The sequence below is a fragment of the Cotesia typhae genome, unplaced genomic scaffold (genome assembly GCF_013202065.1).
Source record: "Cotesia typhae breed Kobodo isofemale line unplaced genomic scaffold, CoteBio_Ctyphae contig_11, whole genome shotgun sequence".
In the NCBI taxonomy this organism is placed as follows: Eukaryota; Metazoa; Arthropoda; class Insecta; order Hymenoptera; family Braconidae; genus Cotesia; species Cotesia typhae.
Window position 1 is genome coordinate 3779097 of NW_027423711.1, and position 22295 is coordinate 3801391.

The 22295-nt window shown below is 25.5% G+C and overlaps 3 protein-coding genes and 1 long non-coding RNA gene across 17 annotated transcripts in view; 3 read left to right on the forward strand and 1 right to left on the reverse strand.

The window, feature by feature from the left end:
* Positions 1-5572, forward strand: part of 14-3-3zeta (tyrosine 3-monooxygenase/tryptophan 5-monooxygenase activation protein zeta) — a 23880-nt gene extending 18308 nt beyond the window's left edge. For all 4 annotated transcript variants that reach the window (XM_074239984.1, XM_074239996.1, XM_074239991.1 and 1 more), the window contains 3 exons: positions 20-143; positions 721-884; positions 2038-5572. In XM_074239984.1, the coding sequence (XP_074096085.1) occupies positions 20-143; positions 721-884; positions 2038-2193 (444 nt within the window). In that variant the 3' untranslated portion in view covers positions 2194-5572. The remainder of the gene's footprint in view (positions 1-19; positions 144-720; positions 885-2037) is intronic.
* On the reverse strand, positions 3132-7779 carry LOC141525612 (uncharacterized). Its single transcript, XR_012478873.1, has 2 exons — positions 7640-7779; positions 3132-6964 (listed from the first exon to the last, which is right to left on the reverse strand). It is a non-coding gene; the product is annotated as an uncharacterized LOC141525612 (long non-coding RNA).
* On the forward strand, positions 5720-18591 carry Pfk (ATP-dependent 6-phosphofructokinase). Of its 11 annotated transcripts, XM_074239438.1 has the most exons (16): positions 5720-6898; positions 9813-9933; positions 10017-10168; positions 10272-10461; positions 10627-10837; positions 11935-12043; positions 13172-13360; positions 13470-13660; positions 13746-13821; positions 14186-14212; positions 14349-14369; positions 14968-15429; positions 15489-15813; positions 16125-16347; positions 16428-16610; positions 18363-18591. In XM_074239438.1, exons 1-15 carry the CDS (start codon positions 6845-6847, stop codon positions 16564-16566), a joined length of 2490 nt encoding a protein of 829 aa, XP_074095539.1. In that variant the 5' UTR covers positions 5720-6844; the 3' UTR covers positions 16567-16610; positions 18363-18591. The 11 variants fall into 11 exon arrangements, with proteins under 11 accessions (XP_074095539.1, XP_074095530.1, XP_074095521.1 ...); XM_074239429.1 differs by lacking the exon at positions 11935-12043 and adding an exon at positions 11192-11300 and having other exon boundaries at positions 16428-18591; XM_074239420.1 differs by having other exon boundaries at positions 16428-18591.
* A 787-nt stretch (positions 18592-19378) lies between these two features.
* Tram (translocating chain-associated membrane protein 1) lies at positions 19379-21936 on the forward strand. The gene is given in 7 exon segments (XM_074239820.1): positions 19379-19562; positions 19565-19671; positions 19961-20143; positions 20737-21065; positions 21128-21237; positions 21311-21604; positions 21678-21936. Coding segments are annotated over 7 exon segments (1140 nt in total). The 5' UTR covers positions 19379-19540; the 3' UTR covers positions 21773-21936.
* Positions 21937-22295: the final 359 nt, after the last annotated feature.

Below are 22295 nucleotides of genomic sequence, written 5' to 3' on the forward strand. Positions count from 1 at the left end.
TCACTGATTTATTTTTCAGGGTCTTTTAGATAAGTACCTGATCCCCAAGGCCAGCAATGCCGAAAGTAAAGTATTTTACCTCAAGATGAAGGGCGACTACTACAGGTATCTGGCGGAAGTAGCAACTGGTGAAACCAGAAACGGTACATATTTATTAATTTATAAATATCTTAAATATTTATATTATTTATCAATTAAATTTATTATTTTTATTACGTAAAATAATTATACGATGACACTTGAATTAATCTAGCAAAACATTTTTATTTTAATTCTATAAATCAATTGTACATATACTGTTTTAAAATCAATATCAATGTTATCGTATAAATACAACACAGCTCAAGTCAATTTAATTTTTTTTGTGAACAAGAAAATACATTTAATTAATTAAATTTATCGTATTTTGTTTATAAATACACAGATATTTTTCTGTAATTATAATAATACATATAAAATATATGTATATACACGAATTAATGAGGAAGTAGTGTAAATGAAATTGACTTGATGCTTTGCGTGACTTTATCAATAAAAGCTCTATTATCTGAGTTGCACGATGAGCTAAAAGTGGTTAATAAAAATAATTAAATAAAATATTAATGCGTGTGTGTGTGTGTGTGTGTGTGTGTGTGTTGCATGGATTGCTGAGACCAAATTAACATAAATAACAATTAATTAAATAAATATATCCATTATACTAAATTATTGCACGTACAGCCGTCGTAAATGACAGCCAGAAGGCATACCAGGATGCCTTTGAGATCAGCAAGGAGAAGATGCAACCTACCCATCCAATCAGGCTAGGTCTTGCGCTCAACTTCTCAGTCTTCTATTACGAGATCCTGAATTCGCCAGACAAGGCGTGTCAACTGGCCAAACAGGTATTATATCGGCTACTCTATTAACACTCCCGCTGTTATTTTAGGTCATCAATTATTATACATAATCAGTGCTATTCACAAAAGAAACATTGATTGAGGATATTGAAATGGTGCAATAAGAAGAATTTAACAAGATACTGGAGACATTGCTTTGCTTTGAATTAAAAAAAAAAAATGGTTTTCCCTAATTAATTTGTCTTGCTCGGTTTTACCGTTTTTTTTTTATTTTTTATTTTTATTAATCCAAAAATTAAAATTAACGATAGTTTTTAAAAAATAATTTATCTCGATAATTAATTACTATTTTATTTGTCACGATTTGCGTTACAGCAGTGGTTGAAGATTCCCAAAAGGCATATCAAGAGGCGTTTGACATAGCAAAAGCAAAGATGCAGCCTACACATCCCATTAGGCTTGGTCTTGCCCTCAACTTCTCAGTTTTTTATTATGAAATTATAAATTCCCCAGCCAGGGCTTGTCACTTGGCTAAGCAGGTTCGGTCAAACGTTTGTGCTTGCTGTTAAAATTTAACATGATTTTATTTGAGTTTTTTTTATTTTATTTAATAGCCCCCAAATGAATTAATTAAAGCATTGTCAAAATATCCAGTGATGTCTCTATTGTACCACTATCCTCTGCTATGTTTAAAAATATTAAAAGCAATTAATCTTATATATTACTTGAAATTGAAATGAGAAAATTATTAAGGGGCACAACCAGTGTGGCAGTTTAAAAAAAATACGATTTTTAGGAATTAAAATAAAAAAAAAATTCTATATGAATTTTTTTTTAATTTTAAAGGTATATTAATACATATTTTAAGAATATACAGTAAAATTTTTGAAAAAAAAAATTTACTTAAAATCTCACATTCTTCGAATATCTAAATTTTTAAATACACCACAAAAAAAAATTTTTTTTTAAATAAAAATTAAATTCTATAAAAATTAATACACAATAAATAAATAAATGTACCTTTGAATGGTTTTATACAGACATCAAAGTCCGTGAGAAAAATTTTACACTGGTTGTGTCCCTTAATTTGAGTTAGATGAAAATTATTAATAACAAATAACAAATTGTGATTCCCGTGTTAATTAAAAATAAATAATTATTAAAAATATGAATAACTTGAGCATTGATTTTTTTTTAGGCGTTCGACGACGCAATTGCGGAATTGGACACACTGAACGAGGACAGTTACAAAGATTCCACACTGATCATGCAATTGTTGCGCGATAACCTCACGCTCTGGACAAGCGACACACAGGGTGATGGTGATGAACCACAGGAGGCTGGCGACAACTAACCCTCCTAAGATTAAGTCCTACCTTTCTTAACCTAATAAATAAAAAACATCCTATTCTCTATCGTTATCCCCGCCCTTATTCCCATTCCTTCAAGAGCTCATGAATCATTAGTCCTAATCATTTATTATCAATCGTTCCATTTCACCAAATCCTAATCATTTTTCGCGCAATTCCTGTTCTCTAGATAACACTACTATTGTGACAATTATTACCACCATCGTCATCATCATCATCATCATCATCATCATCATCATCATTATCATCATCATCGTCATCATCATCATCATCAACATCAACAATCATCATCATCACCATCATCATCATCATCATCGTCATCTATTTACCGATGCTGCGACTTCGTTCAACTGTTCCTTCTTGAATTTTATTTCCCCACAATATCTCTGGCGGACGGACCTATATTTCTCCCAAAGTTTATTATTTAAATTAAATTTGTACACATTAAATAACAAAATTAACACCACACATTTAATGTCTTTGTTGCATTATGTATTGTGTCCTTGAATGCGTGCGACGAGACTAAAAAAACTAGGGAGAAATTATTGATCTATATTATTACTCTCTCTTCTCTCGCTTACTCTTTTGTGTACCTCAAGAACAATCCAGACAGCTACAAAAGGGTACAGCTACTAAATTATAATTATTGTCATCATCATCATATAAGCATCATCATTTTTTAAGTCACGTCGTCGTGAATTAGAAAAAGTATTACCATTTTTTTATCTTGAAGAATTTATTTCTTTAAATAAAAAATAGTAGCGACGAAAATTAGTGACAGCTATTAACAAGAATTGTATCAACAAGACCAAAAATGTAATTATTATAAGGATTACTCATGTCGAAGAATCAGTAACATCAAGAATAAATATATGAACACCGTTTACATATTAAAGTAAAACTAAAGAAATTCAAAAATTGATTTTGTTTTTTTTTTTTTTTTTTTTTTTTTTTTTTTTTTTAATAAGTAGCAATTTAAATGCTAACAAGTTTTATTGTTGAATTTAAATGAAAAATTATTAAAAGAAAGGAAGATAATTCGAGAGAAGAGAATAAGTAAAATTTCCAATGGCAATATAATTAAAGGAGGACAATTGAACAATTGTATATTGTCGCTAAATTCGATCTACTATTTACTTGATCCGTCGGTTTACATTTAACAATCAAGTGTGTGTATGTGTAATAGAGAACTGAAGAAAACGAAGATTGATAAAACGAAAATCAACATTTAAAACAACAGGAAAAATATAAATAACAAATTGAATGAAAAAGGAAGATACACGCATCAATTTACTATATTATAGCCAGTCGTCATTAAATTAAATTTCACATTGTCTAGCGAGTACAATATTATTATTATTATTATTATTATTATTATTATTATTATTATTATTATTATTATTATTATATGAAGGAAAGAGCGCATGAGAAGAAAGGAGAGTAAACGAAAGAAAAAAAAAATACATTAAGTTAATTAAATTCTAATGCAACATCAGTGTTAACTTGATTTTTTTTTTTTGCATTTGACTCACATAAAAAAATGACGTTTACGTCGTTGAAAAAAAAAAAAAAGCACGTCTTTTTCTCTCGTATTCGCTTTCCTTCCTTTTTTTTTTTTTTATTTTTAATTTGTCTCCATCACCATCAACGTTCGCCTCTTTAATAGACACTAAAAAACTAAACTAAAACGATGATTAAAAACAAAATAAATAAACAAAAGCACATTGACAAACAAAATATATTAAATCTTTTATTTTTTTTTTTATTTGTCAATACAAAGTAAGTCCTGCATTAATTAATAACAGAATTTTGATTTTTTAATGACAATTGCATAAATTAATAATTATAATTATGCCACATAAGTTGTGAGGCATCGTGAACTGATATTACTATTCTCATGATCGTTATCCTCTTTCTTCCCAGTAACAAAATTTGTATTAATAACAATACGAGAGATAAAAAAAAAAAAAAAAGAATTTTAATATTGAAATTGTCATTTTCTCCGGAGTATATGTTTTTTATTAATTAATTAAATTTCTGTCTTTAATATTAATCTCAATTTTCATCTTAACTTTATATAATGAATAAATATTTAATATGGCGGAGGTGATTGATATTTAAACAATTAATAATTCGTGTTATTGTTCAAGAATGTGAGGCCGACAGAGGATAAAAGTGAAATCATGTAAAATTGTATGTTGTACATTTTTGTTAAAAAAAAAAAAAAAAAAAAATTATGATCTGGTTCTTCTCGCTTTTTCATTCAATTTGTTAGTTTCATCATTTTTCTTTTAATTATTTTTTATTACAAAAAAATTTTTTTTTTTTTTTAAAATACATTTTTCGATTGATTCAGTTGCTCTTATTTTTTGGGTAAAATAAAATAAATATTAATATATATTTGAGATAAAAAATGAAGACGATCCTCAAACATCCACAGTCGAGAAGACGCGTGTTCGTTTAACTGGTGAGAAAACATTTTTTTATTTTAATACAAATGAAAATAAAAGAAGTATGTAGTACGAAAATACGCGAATTAAAGTCACCGGCAAATTAATAAATAAAGTGTATAATAAAGAGAAAAAAAAAAAAGTTATTAAATTAAATGAAATCAAACACATTCAATGTCCTTCCAACTTGAGCAGCGATTTCGAGAGAAAAAAAAATATATATTTATTGATATAATATAAAAATAAAATAACTGTATGTTACTCGTAATTGTCATCTAACGATACATTTAATGTATTGTATACGTAACTAATTAAACGTGCATTAAAATAACATGTAAAACAACTAATACAAAAAATTAACATTTCATCAACGAGCGCTCTTTCTCTGTCGTGCATTTATGTGTATATTACGAAAAAAAAAATTAATATTATACATTTGGATAAACGTTTTACTGTCGTGTTGATATTTTTAAATGTTGTATCGGTGTCTGTTAAAAGTACAGAGAAGAACGATTGATTAATCAACATATTAAGAGAACAAGACAATTTTAATTGCAGATACGTGTGCCTGCTAGGCGATTTCATATCAATCGCGTTTTTAATGTTTTAAAAATAATTGTCTAATTAAATGATGCTTATTTATTAATATTATTTTTTATTTATTTCTGTTTTTAAATAATTTTCTTTTGCATTCCATTTTGCTATTTTGTCATCCAGCATTCATTAATATTTAATCCGTTTTCTTTTTTTTTTCTGTAATTAAAAAAAAAAAAAATTAATTTATAAATTACGTAAAAGGACAATTTTTTTTTTTCTCATTGTAACAAATCTGCGCTTTCTTGACACAATACCAACAATAACAGCAAAAGAGAGGAAATAAAAAGAAAAAAAAAAAAAAAAAAAAAAAAATAAACTCTAAAAAAAACGAGTTTACACGTCATCTTTACCCAAATAAATTACTTTCATCCTTCCTTATCTCCCGACTTCCAAATTACGTTATTCTATTTGTATTTATCATCAATCATCGTAATTGTAAATTATAATTATTATAAACGTTTACACGAAATAATAAATTCTGATAAAATGTCTAAAAAAAATTAAAAAATATTAAACTTAAAGATCGTTATAAAAACCATTTATCAATCCAGTGTGACAATTGTCCTTAATTAATAATTGTAAATTAAATAATTTATATAAAATAATTTTAAAACAGTTTGAAAAGGATAATAATACCTAAGAGAAAGCTTAAAAGTATTTTTTAAAATTTAGTGGTTCTATTGAAAGAGGCATGCGTTCTAAAAATTAATTCTACGTTCAATTATTTAAATTTAATTGCGATAGTTTGTTAATTAATTAAATTATTTATATGATAAGTAGTTACTTATATAAAAAATAAATATAAATATTGTAAATTATTATCTTTCTTTATGCGTTGCATATATGTATTAACGATATATATGCATTAGATACAAGTATGTGCCTTTTTCAAGACAAAGGGCCTACTTAAAAATTATGATGAAAAAAATGCTACACAATTTTTGCACAATTTATACGTATTGTCTATATTAATGAGGATATTTATTACATGCTAAATTAGATGCAGATATAAAAAAATTATTAAACTGTATACAAATTTTACAGTTGATTTTTTTAACTAGCTAAAAAAATCAAAAATTTTGAAATTTAATACCAAACATTCCATATATATTTTTTTTAAATTCAAAATGGTTTTAATTAAATTTAGATTTTACAATTCCTAACTTTAGTACCCTCAGCTCTTTTATAAATCAGTTTGCTTTGAGAAAAAAAAAAAAAAAACGTAGTTGATTTTTTAGATGGTTCTTCCCGTACGAAGTAGAATTAATTAAAGTTTTTATTTATTTAAAAATTTTTTTAATATTATTAATTATTAATATCTATTTGGACGTTAAATGATGAAGTTAGAATATTAATAAAAATATGTGCGGGACAAATGTTTGTAAATAAAAGTGTAAAAGCGACGAAAAATTTCTTTAATTATTAACCAGTCCAAATTTTGACGATGCAAAAAAAATTAAATTAAATTTTGGGGAATTTTTATAGACAATATATTATAATATAGTCGCTGTAGATTAGAAAAAATTAGAAAATGCTTTCTCTCAGAACCTGACTTTTGGCACGTATTTCGTACCTTGGAGTCATTTGTATGCGTCATCGTAACCGGATTCCTTCGACGATTCTTGATGATGCAAGATTTATGGTAGGTTAAATTTAAAAATAATACAACAAAAAATTATTTTTTTTTTTTTTTAACTTCAGTCCCTTCCTAAAATATAAATTTGTTTTTTTAATTCTTGAGATTTTAAATAGAGAATATTTGTAGGCCTAAAAAATTATATTTATAATTTTTTCAGGATGAAATTAAGTAAATTTTTGGAAAAAGCTGACAGCTGTCAATTTTTAGAAATTTTTTTTTACTAAATAATAAATTATAATAAAAAATTTCAAAACAAATTACATTACTTAATAGTTTTTAGAAATTTTTTAATGTGAAACAAATAAATAAATAAATTACAAAAATTGAATGATTAAAAAAGTTCTAAAATTTGACAGCTGTCATCTAATTTCACTATCATAATTTTTTAATAATAAAAAAAGCCGATGTTTTTAATTTTTTGATTTTTCAACTCTTATTAAATTGGAACTAAAAAGTTTTTTAAAAATTGCACTTTTACTTTTTCAAGTTTTTTTATAAATGAAAATTTTTTTCATTTTTCTGCAATAATTTTTTCAATAAAAAAATTCTAAAAATTTTTAGATGTCGGCTAACTTAATTTTCATAATATTTATTATTAAAAACTGAAAAAAAAAAAAAAAAAAAAAAACAAATGACAAAATTAAATATTAAAAAATTAATATTTTCTACGCATCAATAAAAATACGTCTCAAAATTGAAGCAATTGTCTGATCGTTAAAATTAGACAACGTTTATGATTATTACATTTAGCTGATGAAATTCGATTTATTCCAATGTCTAGTGTCCTATATTGACTAAATTACATCATATCCTCTTGTTGGTAGTATACGCACCAATAAAAAAATCCATCACAGCTTTTGCAAATCCTAGAATTAAATTAACAAAATTTAAATCCAACAAAAACAATTAAAAAGTAAATTAGAAATAAAAATTTAAAATAGTGTGTAAATAAAAAAAAAATGTAAATAAATTCCAGCGCGAAATTGGAGCTACGTGATTGATTTAAAACAAGCACCATCTGGCGCTGAGCTAAATATTTAATAGACTAAAGGTTACGAGAAACTGTGGGAGGTGTGAAGAGAGCTTACACGAGTTAATTTAAGGTCACCTTCAACGACAGAAGTGACCGGAACGACGTGCAGGTGACTTCTGTCAGTACTCTTAAACAATTAAGGTTCTTAAAATCTAAATTACAATACACTTTATCTATTTATTTAAATTCTAGTAATTTTTATTTAAATAACCAAAAAATTATTTTCACTTAAGCTTTGCTATAGTTTATTTTTATCACATTAATTTTAATATTTATTCAGTCGTAAGTGATTTAAACCTCAAGTGTTCTGTGATAGTTTTGTGCGTTACTAAATGTGATTATTTATCAGTTGTAATTTAAATTAACTGTCAAAGTCGCATGTTTTTTATTTTTCACTGTTAGTGTTTTTTATTTTTTTATTTTATGAAAAAAATAACAATTGTTTTGTTTAAAAATATGAACATAAATCATGAAAATAAAGTTTATCGATAATAATAAAGTTAGCCGACGTTTTTAATATATGAAAATTAATGTAGCACATATTTGATAATTATAAAAATTATATAAAAAAAAATTTGACATTTAGAAATTAAATAAAAAAAATGCAATTTTTTAAAAACAATTTTTTGGAGTAAATTTTTTTTGTTAAATAAAATTAAAAAATTGTCAAGTGACAGCTAATTTAAATGTCATAAATTAATTTAGGAGATATTTGATTGCTTTTTAGAATTTTTGTTCACAAATAAATTAGGGCAAAAAAAAATTGACATTTAGAAATTTAAAAAAATAAAAAATGCAATTTTTTTTAAATTAATTTAATTGAATGACATATCAATTTTCAATGAGTAACTCGATGATTCAATTGTTATTTTTTCTTGTCAGATAAAAAAAAATAGTATTGTAAAAACATTATTGTTAAACTTCTGTAGACATATATTTTTTGTTTTTAGGTTATACAATACGTATATGTAAATTGTGTATATTGGAGTTGCGATAAAAATTATTCAAGGTTTTTTGACTATTTTTAACATAACATTCATGGAATAAATATTAAAACTATTGTTGTTAAATTTTATGAGCAATAAAAAATTTAAATATTATTTTTTGCAATTTTAATATTTATTAAAATTTATTTTGTCTCATAAAATTTTATTTTAAGAAAATTATTTTTGCTATGTACTTTACACCCAACCGCGAAAAAAATATCAATACTAGATTATAACAATTATGATAAGCAGAAAACTAAACGATTTTATTTATTTATTTATTTATTATTTATTATAATCTGCGATACACTCTAAAACAAATAAGATAAAAAAATTCAAAGACTAAGTTTTAAATTGTTATTTGCAGTACTGCATAAAATAATTAATCATTAAAATTTATTAGGTTAAAAAAAATTTATACATTTTTTTGAAAATTAAGTTAGCCGACATTTAAAAATTTTAATAATTTATTTTATTGAAAATTTATTTTGAAAAAAATTAAAAGAAAAAATTTCACCTTGTGTGATGTAGAAAATTTTTAAAATTACACATGCAATTTTTTTGTTATAATTTAATATATGAAAAAAAAATTAAATTTTTTAATGTTTTTTTAAAAAAAAAAAAAAATATTTCAAAATTTTCAAAAAAATTTAATTTTAAATTAAAATAGTAGAACCTAATTGTAAATAATTACCAAAATAAATAAAATATAATTGGAGTAAATATTCTAAAAATAACTGATACTATTAATAATCACATTTATTTGTTTACTCATAATTTAAATTTAAACAATAAACAAATTTGTTCCTTCATCCAAAAAAATAAACTTTCAATCACTGTATTGAGGTAAAAGTCCATTGATTATTGTCAATAATTTGTATATATTAAAAATTTTCAGTATATGTCAGACACTCATCCAAAAAAAATGGCAGAGGAACCTACATCAACAAAATTCATAAAGCCCGGAAGTCATAAAGGCAAAGGGCTGGCAGTATTCACTAGTGGAGGTGATTCACAAGGTAAATAAAATTAATCTATGTACAAAATTATTCAAACAATTATTTATCAATGATATGACGCAATAAATTTGTTTCTTAAATAGGTATGAATGCAGCTGTGCGTGCCGTTGTACGTATGGGTATTTATTTAGGCTGCAAAGTATTCTTCATAAAGGAAGGATACCAAGGAATGGTAGATGGAGGAGATAATATTGTCGAAGCAACTTGGTCTTCTGTATCTTGCATCATCCACCGAGTGAGCTCACAAATTTTTTTTCTTAGTCAATCAATACTTAAACCATGATGAAATAGTACTAACTTTTTGCATTAATTTTTTTTTTTTTAATTTTATAATTTAGGGTGGTACCGTAATAGGTTCAGCGAGATGCATGGAGTTTAAAGAACGTGCTGGACGTTTGAAAGCTGCTAAAAATTTAGTCACACGTGGTATTTCAAACTTAGTCGTAATTGGTGGTGATGGTTCATTGACTGGCGCTAATTTATTTAAAACTGAGTATCGTGATTTGTTGAAGGAATTAGAGAGCACAGGTAAATTTTTTTAGTAACCATTTTAATCAATTTAAACTTGATTGATTTTATAATTTTATAAAAGTCTATTTTTAATATTCTAAATCTTAAATTTTGATAAATTACAACAAATTGATATCAAGTAACAAATTTACTACAAATTACCACTTTTTATGGATGTTTTAGGACAAATAAGTGCTGAAGAAGTTGAAAAATATTGTCATCTTCATATCGTGGGTATGGTAGGTTCTATAGACAATGATTTCTGTGGAACAGACATGACAATTGGTACAGACTCAGCGTTACATCGTATAATAGAGAGCATTGATGCAATTGTCAGTACTGCGTACTCGCATCAACGAACATTTATTATGGAGGTCATGGGTCGTCATTGTGGGTAAGTTGTTAATTACAAACACTGTTGGATCTATTTATTATTCAGTGTTTTATTACTTCTATCTAAGAACGTTCTAATAGTCATAATTCCATAAATGATTTTACTTTAATTTTTTTTTTCATTTATTTTCAAGGTTTTATTTTTAAAATTAAATTAAAAAATTTAAAACGTAAAAAAAAATATTCCAACTTTAAATAATTAGAACGTTCTTAACACTCTAATGCAAACAGTTATTACATCAGATTTCTTGAATATCGGCAACAATTAAATCCTTCTTATGGCACTTTTTAAAATCAGAATTGCATTTATTAACGTAAGAAATAATATTACACAATAAGTTGTAACTTTGGGTAGGTACCTGGCCATCGTGGGCGCATTAGCCGCCGAGGCAGACTACGTATTCTTTCCAGAATGTCCACCCCCCATCGACTGGCCTGATAAATTATGTAAAAAGTTGGAACAGGCATGTGATAATACTCAATTAATTTATTTAAATTTATTTTACGTATTTTTTACTATTCGTCTATTCGTTCAAATTTTTTTACACTAACTTCAGTAGACTAATTAAATATAAAGTGATTTTTTATAAATAAAAAATTTAATGAACCGAATTTTTGTGGCTGCTCGTCATATCACCATCATTATGCTTGTTCTCCATTTTTATTATTAAGATTGTCTTAAAAATTTTAATATTAAATTATTTGAACGGTTTTGTGAAAAGATAAATTACCAATAATTATTTTTTAAAAATTGGAGCTTATATTTAGGCTTGTTATTTAAAAAGATCCAGCTAAATCCAAAAATTAAGCTTGATAAACCCTCAAGCTGATCAGGCTTCCCTTAAATCACAACCCTGATAAAAATTATACCAATGATATTTTTTTACTAGGTAAATATTTAAAAAAAATGCTAGCGTGTTGTTTGTCATCAAGTCATCATACAAAAGCTAAACCTTATTTAATAAATTAATAACTAGTTATTGTCATTACTCCCTGTAATAATAATAATAATAATAATAATAATAATAATGAAATAACTATCCCTTATAATATTTTCTTACTAGTAGTGCAGTTAGCTATCATTATATAATATTACAGCTACCTGGCTCTAGTGGCAGCTATGTGTTCCGAAGCCGACTTTGTATTCATCCCAGAGTGGCCACCAGAGCGTGACTGGCCAAACAAGCTCTGCAAAAAATTATTGCAGGTTCGCTATCAATATTTTTTTTTTTTTTTTTTTTCTTTTTTTTTTTATACAATTTTTATCAAAATCTTCAATATAGCTAGTGAATATCTTCATTAAATTGGTAAATTTATTTTTATATTTAATTAAATAGATATAAATTTTATTAAAAGAAATTATTATCAAAAGACAATTTTTCACAGTCATTATTTTATAAATTTTAATTTTTTTACAAATGAGCCATTATGCATTGCTGTGGTTGCATGCTTTATCAACTACATTAGCATGCTTTTGCAGTTGGTTTTTTTTTCCTTTTTAAATGTAAATTGTTATAGTTCATTGATTAATAATCGTTTTTTAAAAATGATTATCATAATTTACCGATGATGTCATTTAAATTAACAAACTAAGTTATCCCAGTGTAATTTTTCATGTAACATTCAGTTATTTAATTTAAGGAGCAAAACTAGTGTGAAATTTTTAAAAAATTGTTTTTTTTTTATATTTCGATAGATTACACCTTTAAAAATAACATATTAAAATTTCAAATCGATATCTCAAATAGTTTTTGAGTTACAGCCATTTAAAGAGTAGCCGCTCGGCAGGTAAAATAAAATCATTTTATTTTTAAACGCGCTTTTTTCAAATTTCTTGGAGTGATTACTCGAAGACAAATCATCCGATCACTACCAAATTTTTTTCTGCATATTCTGTATATAGTTCTCCATACACTGGCCCTCCAGTTTTTTTATCTGATCAAAAATCGAATTTTGGCAGGCCAAAAACGACCAAAATTTTGGGTCAAATTCAAATTTTTTTTTTAAAAACGCCGCCAATTTATCAATTTTTGATATTTTTTTTCGACCGTGGGTCATTGTACGGACAATATCTTCTAGTTTAACGAGAATTTTTTTTTTTTTTTTTTGAGATCGCGTGTAACTCGGAAAATATTTAATTTTTTTCTTCAAAAATTTTACTGTGTATTCTCAAAATATGTATAAAAATACCCTTAAAATTTCAAAACAATTCATACAGGAGTTTTTTTTATTTTAATTCCCGAAAATCGCCTTTTTTTAGGCTGTCACACTGGTTATGCCTCTTAATTACAGAAAATAATTATAACAATTATTAATTATCAATTATATTTTTTAGGAACGTCTTACGGGTCAACGTTTGAATATTATAATCGTAGCAGAAGGAGCAGTTGACAGAAATGGAGATCCAATTACTGCTGAAAAAGTTCGTGAAGTTGTCGTGAATAAATTGCAACAAGACACGCGGATAACTGTACTCGGTCACGTGCAACGTGGTGGTAATCCTTCAGCTTTTGACAGAATTTTGGTTCGTAGCTATTTATATAAATACATCAAAGTTATCTGATGCAAAGTTCTTACTTTGTCGATGATTAACAGATTTAGACAAAATAAACTATTAAATAATATTTTATCAGGGTTGTAGAATGGGTGCAGAAGCTGTGATGGCTTTGATGGAAGCAACATCTAATACTGAAGCCTGTGTTGTTACTCTTGATGGAAATCAAGCGGTCCGTTTGCCTTTGATGGATTGCGTCAATCGTACTAAAGCCGTAGCTCAGGCTATGGCTGATAAAAATTGGGATCTTGCTGTTCAATTACGTGGAAAGTCAGTTAATCTCTCGATTACTCATAATTGTTTAATTGTTAAAATTTTAAGGCTTACCTGAATTTTTTTATTTTTTATTTGACAGAGGTTTTGCCCGTAATTTGGAAACTTACAAAATGCTTACAAGATTGAAAGCTCCAATCGGTTCTCAAGACACCAAGGTAATATTAAATTCTTAAACTATTTTTATGTTGTTTGTAATACTTCTACAAGGATCATACACTGATAGAAAGATTTTTTTATATTTAATAAACTTTATTAACTGTTAATAAATGATTTTTTAAAATCATAGGATTTAATAAATATTTATTAAAAGTTAATAAATTATCTATTAAATGTTAAAAAATTTAATAAATTAAAAAATTGTCTTCAAATAAATGAAATTATTAATAGTTAACAAATCCTTCTATCAGTGTATTATAAAATAGTTATTATATACAATGTGATTAAAATATTAAGAAAATCTTTCATTTACTATTGGGTATTAATTATGGGTTTCCGTATTTATGATAAATGCTGTTTCAGAACAGCATTGAACACGTCTTAACAAAGGTAATTAATTGATGATAAAAAATACTAATACGAATGCTAGTTACAATAAGTATCAAATACTAATTGGAATTAATTTTTTAAATAATTATCAACGCGTTGAAAATAAATATATATATACAATTTTTTTTTTTTTAAGCAATTAACACTATGTGGTCAAGTAAGTTACGCTGCACAGAATTAATGCATGGAATGTGATACTTTTTAAGTTACCTAATCTCTTGTTTCTATTTTCTGTGAAATTAATACATACTAGCAACCTTGCAATCACTATGTAACTGCCGTGACTTGTGAACTATAAATAAATAGAATTTTGCTTTGTTAAATATTGACGTTTTTTAAGATAAAAGCTCATCCCGATGTTACACTCATCAAGAGCTTTCATTTGAGTACCCACATGCATTTTTTATATATTTTTCATATATATATATATATATATATATATATATATATATATATATATATATATATATATATATATATATAAATATATAAATATATAAAATATATGAAAAATTGATGTGGGTACTCAAATGAAAGGTCTCGATGAGTGTAACATCGGGATGAATTTAGATCTTTAAAAATGTCAATAGCTCACAAGATACAATTTCATTTTTTAATTATGTATTTTGAGATAGAGCATTTTTGAACGCAGCCTAAATACTTATCATCATAAATTGATTATTACGCTTATTTTCTTAATAATGTAGATGTATTATATTTAATACTGAGATTAAAATAAACAATTAATTTTTCAGGATCAATATACACTTGCGGTATTGCACGTTGGTTCTCCATCGTGTGGAATGAACGCAGCCGTAAGATCATTTGTAAGAAATTGTATCTACAGAGGAGACAAAGTCTACGGTGTTTGCGATGGAGTTGCGGGTTTGGAAGCCGGCAAAGTTAAGTTAATGGACTGGGCATCTGTAACAGGATGGGTCGCTCAGGGTGGAGCGTACCTTGGTACAAAACGTGCGCCTCCCAAAGAAGATCAGTTGCCACAAATAGCTGCACGACTAAAGGAACTTGGTATTCAAGCTTTGCTCATTATCGGTGGGTTCGAAGGCTACCAGACGTGTCTTTCGTTCATAAGCGCACGTAAACAATTTCCTGAATTTAAAATACCTATTGCAATGATACCTGCAACCATCAGTAACAATGTTCCTGGAACTGAATTTTCCCTCGGTTGTGACACGGCATTGAATGAAATTACAGAGGTATGAATAGTTCGATTTACCAATATTTTATTTTATTAATTTTTTTTTTTTTTTTAAAGATTTGCGACCGTATTCGTCAATCAGCACAAGGAACAAAACGCCGTGTATTTATTATCGAAACTATGGGCGGCTATTGTGGTTATTTGGCAACTCTTGCTGGTCTTGCAGGGGGTGCAGATGCAGCTTATATCTTTGAAGAAAAATTCAATATTAAAGATTTGAATCAAGATGTTATTGCTATGGCTGCTAAAATGTCTGAAGGTGTTCAGCGAGGTCTTATTTTAAGAAATGAAAGTAGTAATCTTAATTATAACACCGATTTTATGCAAAGATTGTTCAGTGAAGAAGGAAAAGGCCTGTTCAGTTGTCGCTCTAACATTATCGGTTAGTTTTTTTTATTTATAATCTATCATATTGATCATTTGGAATATTTTTTAGGTTCTTAAAATTTAAGATCCTTTAAGGGGTTAAATTTTCAATTTTTTTTAAAAAAAAAATCTGCCAAAAATCCATTATTATTATTATTATTATTATTATTATTATTATTATTATTATTATTATTATTATTATTATTATTATTATTATTATTATTATTATTTTTTTTTTTTTTAAGACCTAGTTTGAAGTCTTAACTAAATCCTTAATGTTCAAGTCACTTTTAAAATTATTAATTGACGATTCATTTAATAAAACAGGTCATATGCAACAAGGTGGATCACCTACACCATTTGACCGTAACTTAGGTACTAAAATGGGAGCGAAAGCTGTTGAATGGTTTACTGATCAACTTAAAAAACATACATCACCTGACGGTGTTGTAAACGCTTCTACTCCTGATACTGCCGTTATGTTAGGTATCATCAAACGTCAGTACAAATATACTCCATTGTCAGATCTTGAAGAACAAACTGATTTCGAGTGAGTTTTAATTAATAAATAATTAAAAAATATTATGTACAACTTTAATTAATATTTATGCTTACTAAAATCACTTTCAGACATCGTATTCCTAAACAGCAATGGTGGATGAAACTTCGTCCCTTGCTGAAAGTACTCGCAAAACACGAGTCGACTTATGAAGAAGAAGGACTATATATATCCGTAGAAGAAATGGATCAAGGAGAACCTATGGTTTAAAACAAAAAAAATTTATATTAATCATTAAAATTAATTATTTTCACGTAAGAACAACTTACATACTTTATGTCATATTTAATTATGTCGGTTACTGCAAGGTCGATGCAGGAAGTACTAAATAATTTTACAGCTCAGTATTCAAAGCTGATATATTTATTTTTATTAATTAATAGAAGTCATGAGTCACAAAGTAACTCAAAATAATTTTATTTAACCATTTTTTTGTTTGTATGAGAGAGAGTGTGTGTTTAAAATAGTTCACGTGCTTCGAAACTCGTCACTTGAGAAGCTTTTTATCTAACAATGCTTTCAAATCAATGAGTACAAGTTGAGAATAATTTTGCTGAATATTCAATCATTTTTAAGCTATAGATTTATTGTTACACTCGTCAATCGGTTGTTTTTATTTTTAATTAATTAATTTATTTATTTAAATTAGTAGCCAGCTAGGCATATATTTTTTTTTTTTTTCGAAGCGTAGAACTTAATAATTCTATTTATTTTTTTTCTTAAATAATAATTTTATTTTCTCAATATTATTTTAAACGTTACTCAAAGCTATGAGAGGCTATTTGGATAATACACTTGTCTACCTCATAAAAAACAAAGTGAAAAGAAGAAAAATAAATATACATAAAAAAAAAAAAAAAACGAATATAATTCAATAAATTTCAAAATTGAATATATTATTAAAAAAATGTCAGCTATTTAACGAGTAAGCGCGTGAAATATTTATAAATTAACAACTAAATTTTTAAGGCTTGCGGTCTAAAGTATTTTAGATCTAATATTTATTATTAAATAATTATATCAAATTTATTGTTAATTGTTTAAAAGGAAAACCGAAATATCAAGTTTATAATTACAATAGATAAATTCAAATGTAATATCAATTAATTTAATTGAATCAATATTTAAGGTATATCTTATTTTTATCGTCGTTATTATCGCAAAATAAATAAATGTAAATATGGAAGATTTAATCATCACAAAAAAAAAAAAAATAAATAACAAGAAGCAAATAAATATTTTATCACAAATAAAGATAAATCATCAATATATATTTTTATTTTAAAAATGAATGAAAATAATATATTTATTTATTTAAAAATCATTACTGTCGTGATTTTTATTAAATATGTACAATATAAATAATTAATGAATCAATTTATCAAAAAGCACGTCATTTTTAACAGCACACAAAATTTATAAGACTTAATAAACAAAAAAAGATTGAAGTTTTAAGCGTAATGTCTCAACAAAATATTTACGAGGTAATAATTGTAATTCTTGTTAAGAAATATATTAAATTGTTGAAGATGATTATCAAATAAATAGAACAAAGTCATATTTATTAGGTAGATTTCATAGAAATTAATTTGCATTGGTCCTCATGTCGGAATTTTGTCGTAATATCTCTTAACTAAATATATATGCGAGCCGATAAAATTTAAATTTCGTATAATTGATTTATGAAGATAACAAATCGAATAATCGATCAAATTATATAACCGTTGTATAAATTTAAGGATAAATAGTGCCATGGAGTTGATACCATGGATTAAAACCTGCATCGAAGTATTTATTGTGATGATGCAATAAAATCATTGCAATAAAATACATAGAAAATATATTATTAGCAGTACCGACATGGCATCGAGTCTTGTGACTCTGTCATTTTTTTAGGATATTTATTAATGAATTGTTATAGAGAAAATAAAATACCAGAAGACAGAAACTAATCAATACATGAATAACACTAATCAATACATAAATAATAATATTTTTACTTGCAGGTTTAAAATTATTGTTGATCAATGATTTTAAGCTTTAGCTGGAATTCTAGTATTATGTCACTCCATTATTTATTTTTATTTATGAAAAAATAATGATAAGTGGAAAAGAAGAAAATTTTAACGAAACAATAAAACAATGAAATTGCTGGATTTGTGGAATAGAATTATGTTAAATGTTGTACTAATGGTGTCAAATAAAATATATAATATTACTATCTAAAAATATAAAGGATGGGTTATTTTCATTTGTAAAAAACTTAACAAAAAAATTTGTTCTAAAAAATTATTTTAAAAAAATTGCATTTTTTATTTTTTTAAATTTATAGATGTCAAATTTTTTTTCTTATTTTTTTCCCATAAATTTATTTGTTAACAAAAATTATCAAATATTTGCTCAATTTATTTTCATTGAAAAAATCATTACTAAAAAAATTTTTTTTTAATTTCATTTGTAAAAAATAAAAAAAAAAATTTTTTTTTGTTTTAATTTAATAAATTAAACAAAATAAAAAAATGTCGGCTAATTTTATTATTATAAAATGACATTTAAGTTAGCTGTCACTTGACAATTTTTTTTTTATTTTCTATAACAAAAAAATTTGTTCTAAAAAATTATTTTTAAAAAATTACATTTTTAATTTATTAAAATTTTTACAAGTCCCTTTTTTTAATAATTTTTTTTTGCTATAATTTATTTGTTAAAAGAAATTAAAACAATTGTGAAGTGACAGCTAAATTTAATGTCATTAATTTCAGTGACATCAAAATTAAAAAAAAAAAAAAATTAAAATTAAAATGGTGGACACTAATTACCTTTTTTTTTCATCACATGGTATGGTAAATAATTATATTAACAACGCAATGACAGCTTTTAATAAAATACTGCCAACCTGGTGGGAATTTGTTTCACTACCACATGTTGTTATGTTGTTGGCGCCACGTGTAACTATACTCCTTCCAAAAACACATACACACACAAAGATACAGTTACCTACCATATATACTGTCCACGAATAAATTATTATGTGTCAGTTGTTCAGTTCAGTTCCACGCTTAAGTCTATGCGTGACAGCAGTTTATATTGCAAACTGTATAAATTACCCTGATTTATTGTGCCGGCTGTTACGCAAAATTTTTTATTCCTATTATTAATTATTTAACAAAAAAAAAAAAAAACAATGGTAACCTCAAAAGGACGTAAAGTTCGAATAAAAATCCTCCAATTTTAAGTCATGAATTTATCATTCAAAATCATGCTGACATCGTTTCATGTGTGGCTATGGTCTTCGTTATTGGTCTTATGATTCAGGTAACTTTTATGCTCTACTTACTTTTTACACTTTTTTTGGCAGTATTCCTTTCACTCACCCTAAATATTTCAGTCGCTATAAAATTTTATTAAAAATGTTCAAATTCTCTCCACCTTTCACACACTAACATATTTTATCTTTTACCATATGTTACAATGGATGAACTAGATTTACACAAATCAAATTAAGAAATAAATTGGACAATATTTATTCATACCTAATAAATAAATAAATTAATAAGTGAATATTAATTATAAATAATTATTTATATTTAAAATTTTTTTACAGATAACTTCGCCATGGGCCTACATATTTATTGCACTCCAACACAATATTTCAACAACCGAACAAGTAGATGTTCCTTGGCAGCCAGTTAAATTTACAACTGGTTGGAAAGATGCTTGTGCTGTATTCTTTTATTTCTTAATTACAATTGTTATGCATGCTGTTGTTCAAGAATATATTTTAGATGTAAGTATTATGCTCTATCTATCATCTTGCAAACAGGAAAAACAATTATATAATAAAATGTTCGTACTCAGCAATCGTTGGAGTAAAATTAGATAAAAATGTCATGTTTCTAACATCAAACAAAAACAGACTACAGATCTCTTCTAGAGATAATAATAATAATAATAATAATAATAATAATAATAATAATAATAATAATAATAAAAAATCATTTTTCCTCAATTGTATATAAAAATTAAATTAGCCGACATTTAAAAATTTTTTTAATTTTTTTACACGGAAAAAACGAGTAATTTTTACAGTTTATTTTTTTTTTGTGTATTGAAAAATTCTTTTTAAAAAATTAAAAAAAAAATTTCACATATAGAAAATTTTTAAAAAACCATACGTGCAATTTTTTTTTAAATAATTTTTTAGTTCTAATTTAATTAATAAAAAAAATAAAAAATTTTAAGACGTCTGCTAATTTTAACATCTGCAATTATATTAAAATAAATTGATGAATATTTAAAAAAAAATTTATAGAATTAAAATAAATATTTTGATAATATTAATTCTATATAATAATTTAAAAATTTAATAATTATTTACAGAAAATTTCAAAAAAATTGCATCTTAGTAAAATAAAATTATCAAAGTTCAACGAATCAAGTCAATTATTGGTATTCTATGTGTTATCTGCACTCTGGGGTATAGATATCATCATGAGAGATAATTTGATACTGGGCTTCCCATCGCTTTCACAATCATATCCATTGCCAATGTCATTTTTAATGAAGCTCTTCTTCATTGTGCAATTAGCATATTGGCTCCATTGTTATCCTGAATTATATTTCCAACGTATTAAACGTGAAGAAATTTTATCTCGAGTTATCCACGCAACTTTTGGATTATTCTTCACGCTAGCTGGTTATATTTTCAAGTATGTATTTTAATTATTTATTCAATCGTATTTATATAGACTAAATAAAATATTATTTTCAGCTTCCAACACATTACTGTTCTTTTACTCGTTCTTCATTACATTGGAGACGCACTTCAACACACAGCGCGTTGGGTCCACATAGTTTACCGTAAAGAGTCTAGAACACGTTGTAAGTATATTAATGAACAATGCTATATTTATTTATTGAAAATAAATTAATATTTATTTGGTTATTTTTTTAGTTACCTTTACTCTGGCCAATTACGTGTACGTGTTAACTAGAGTCGCTACATTGGCTGCTGCTGGTCTCTTCTACGTTTATGGATTGAGCAAAATTGATTCATCATTAGATTACACAACTGGTCATTTCAATATTCCAGCAATTCGATTCACAGCTTTTGCTCTCGTAGCTTTGTTCCAATTCTATTTAATATTCGAATTTTTGAAGCGCCAGAGACAGAGAGTCTCCGAAACTAAGACGACTGCTGTACAGTCTAAGTCCAAACCAAAACCACAAAAGCTGAAGAAAAAAGAAGGTATTATATAAATTTAGGAAATAAATTTTTATAAAATTTAAACAGTATAAGTGACAAAAAAAATTTTTTACAGGTAAAAAAGCAGCTTCTGAAGATGATGAGCTACCAGAAGTCGACCAAGAAACAAAGAAAAATTTAAGATCTCGATCGACGACAAAAACTAAATAATAAATTTCTAAAATAATGTTATTAATCAAGGCTGATTATCAAGTGGCTTCCGGTTTTTGTCATTTAACACTCTTAAATTTAAAAAACAAGATCATCACATACATTATTTTATAAATTTTTATTATTTTATCAATTAATATATTTATTATTAACAAAAACACAAACGCTCATGTTATTTATTACTTTTTTTTTTTTTTTTTTTTTACAGATATTTGTACTAAATTATAAATTACAAAATTAGATTTTCCATTACACTTAATATTCCCTTATTAAAAAAAGAGATTTGAAACGATTCAAAATTGCTCAAAGCGATTAAATCAAAGCTTTTAAATTTTTTTTTTTTTTAAATAAGGGATAAAAAGAATAAAAAATTTATCAACTATTGTGTATATGTAAATTTATAAAAATAACAAGTAATACTTCAATTATTCAAGAATTAGAAAAATTAAATGTTGAATTAGTTATTATCAGTAATTGAACTGGTGTTGTAACATTTAAATAAAATTTAATTATTTTTTTAAAT

Bases quoted from the DNA above. Each gene is read 5' to 3' on its own strand.
- Pfk (XM_074239429.1), top strand. From the start codon at position 6,845: ATGCGTCATCGTAACCGGATTCCTTCGACGATTCTTGATGATGCAAGA. The intron at 6,899-9,812 runs GTAGGTTAAATT...AAAAATTTTCAG, and splicing joins TTGATGATGCAAGATTTATG to TATATGTCAGACACTCATCC. The intron at 16,348-16,427 runs GTGAGTTTTAAT...AATCACTTTCAG, and splicing joins GAAGAACAAACTGATTTCGA to ACATCGTATTCCTAAACAGC.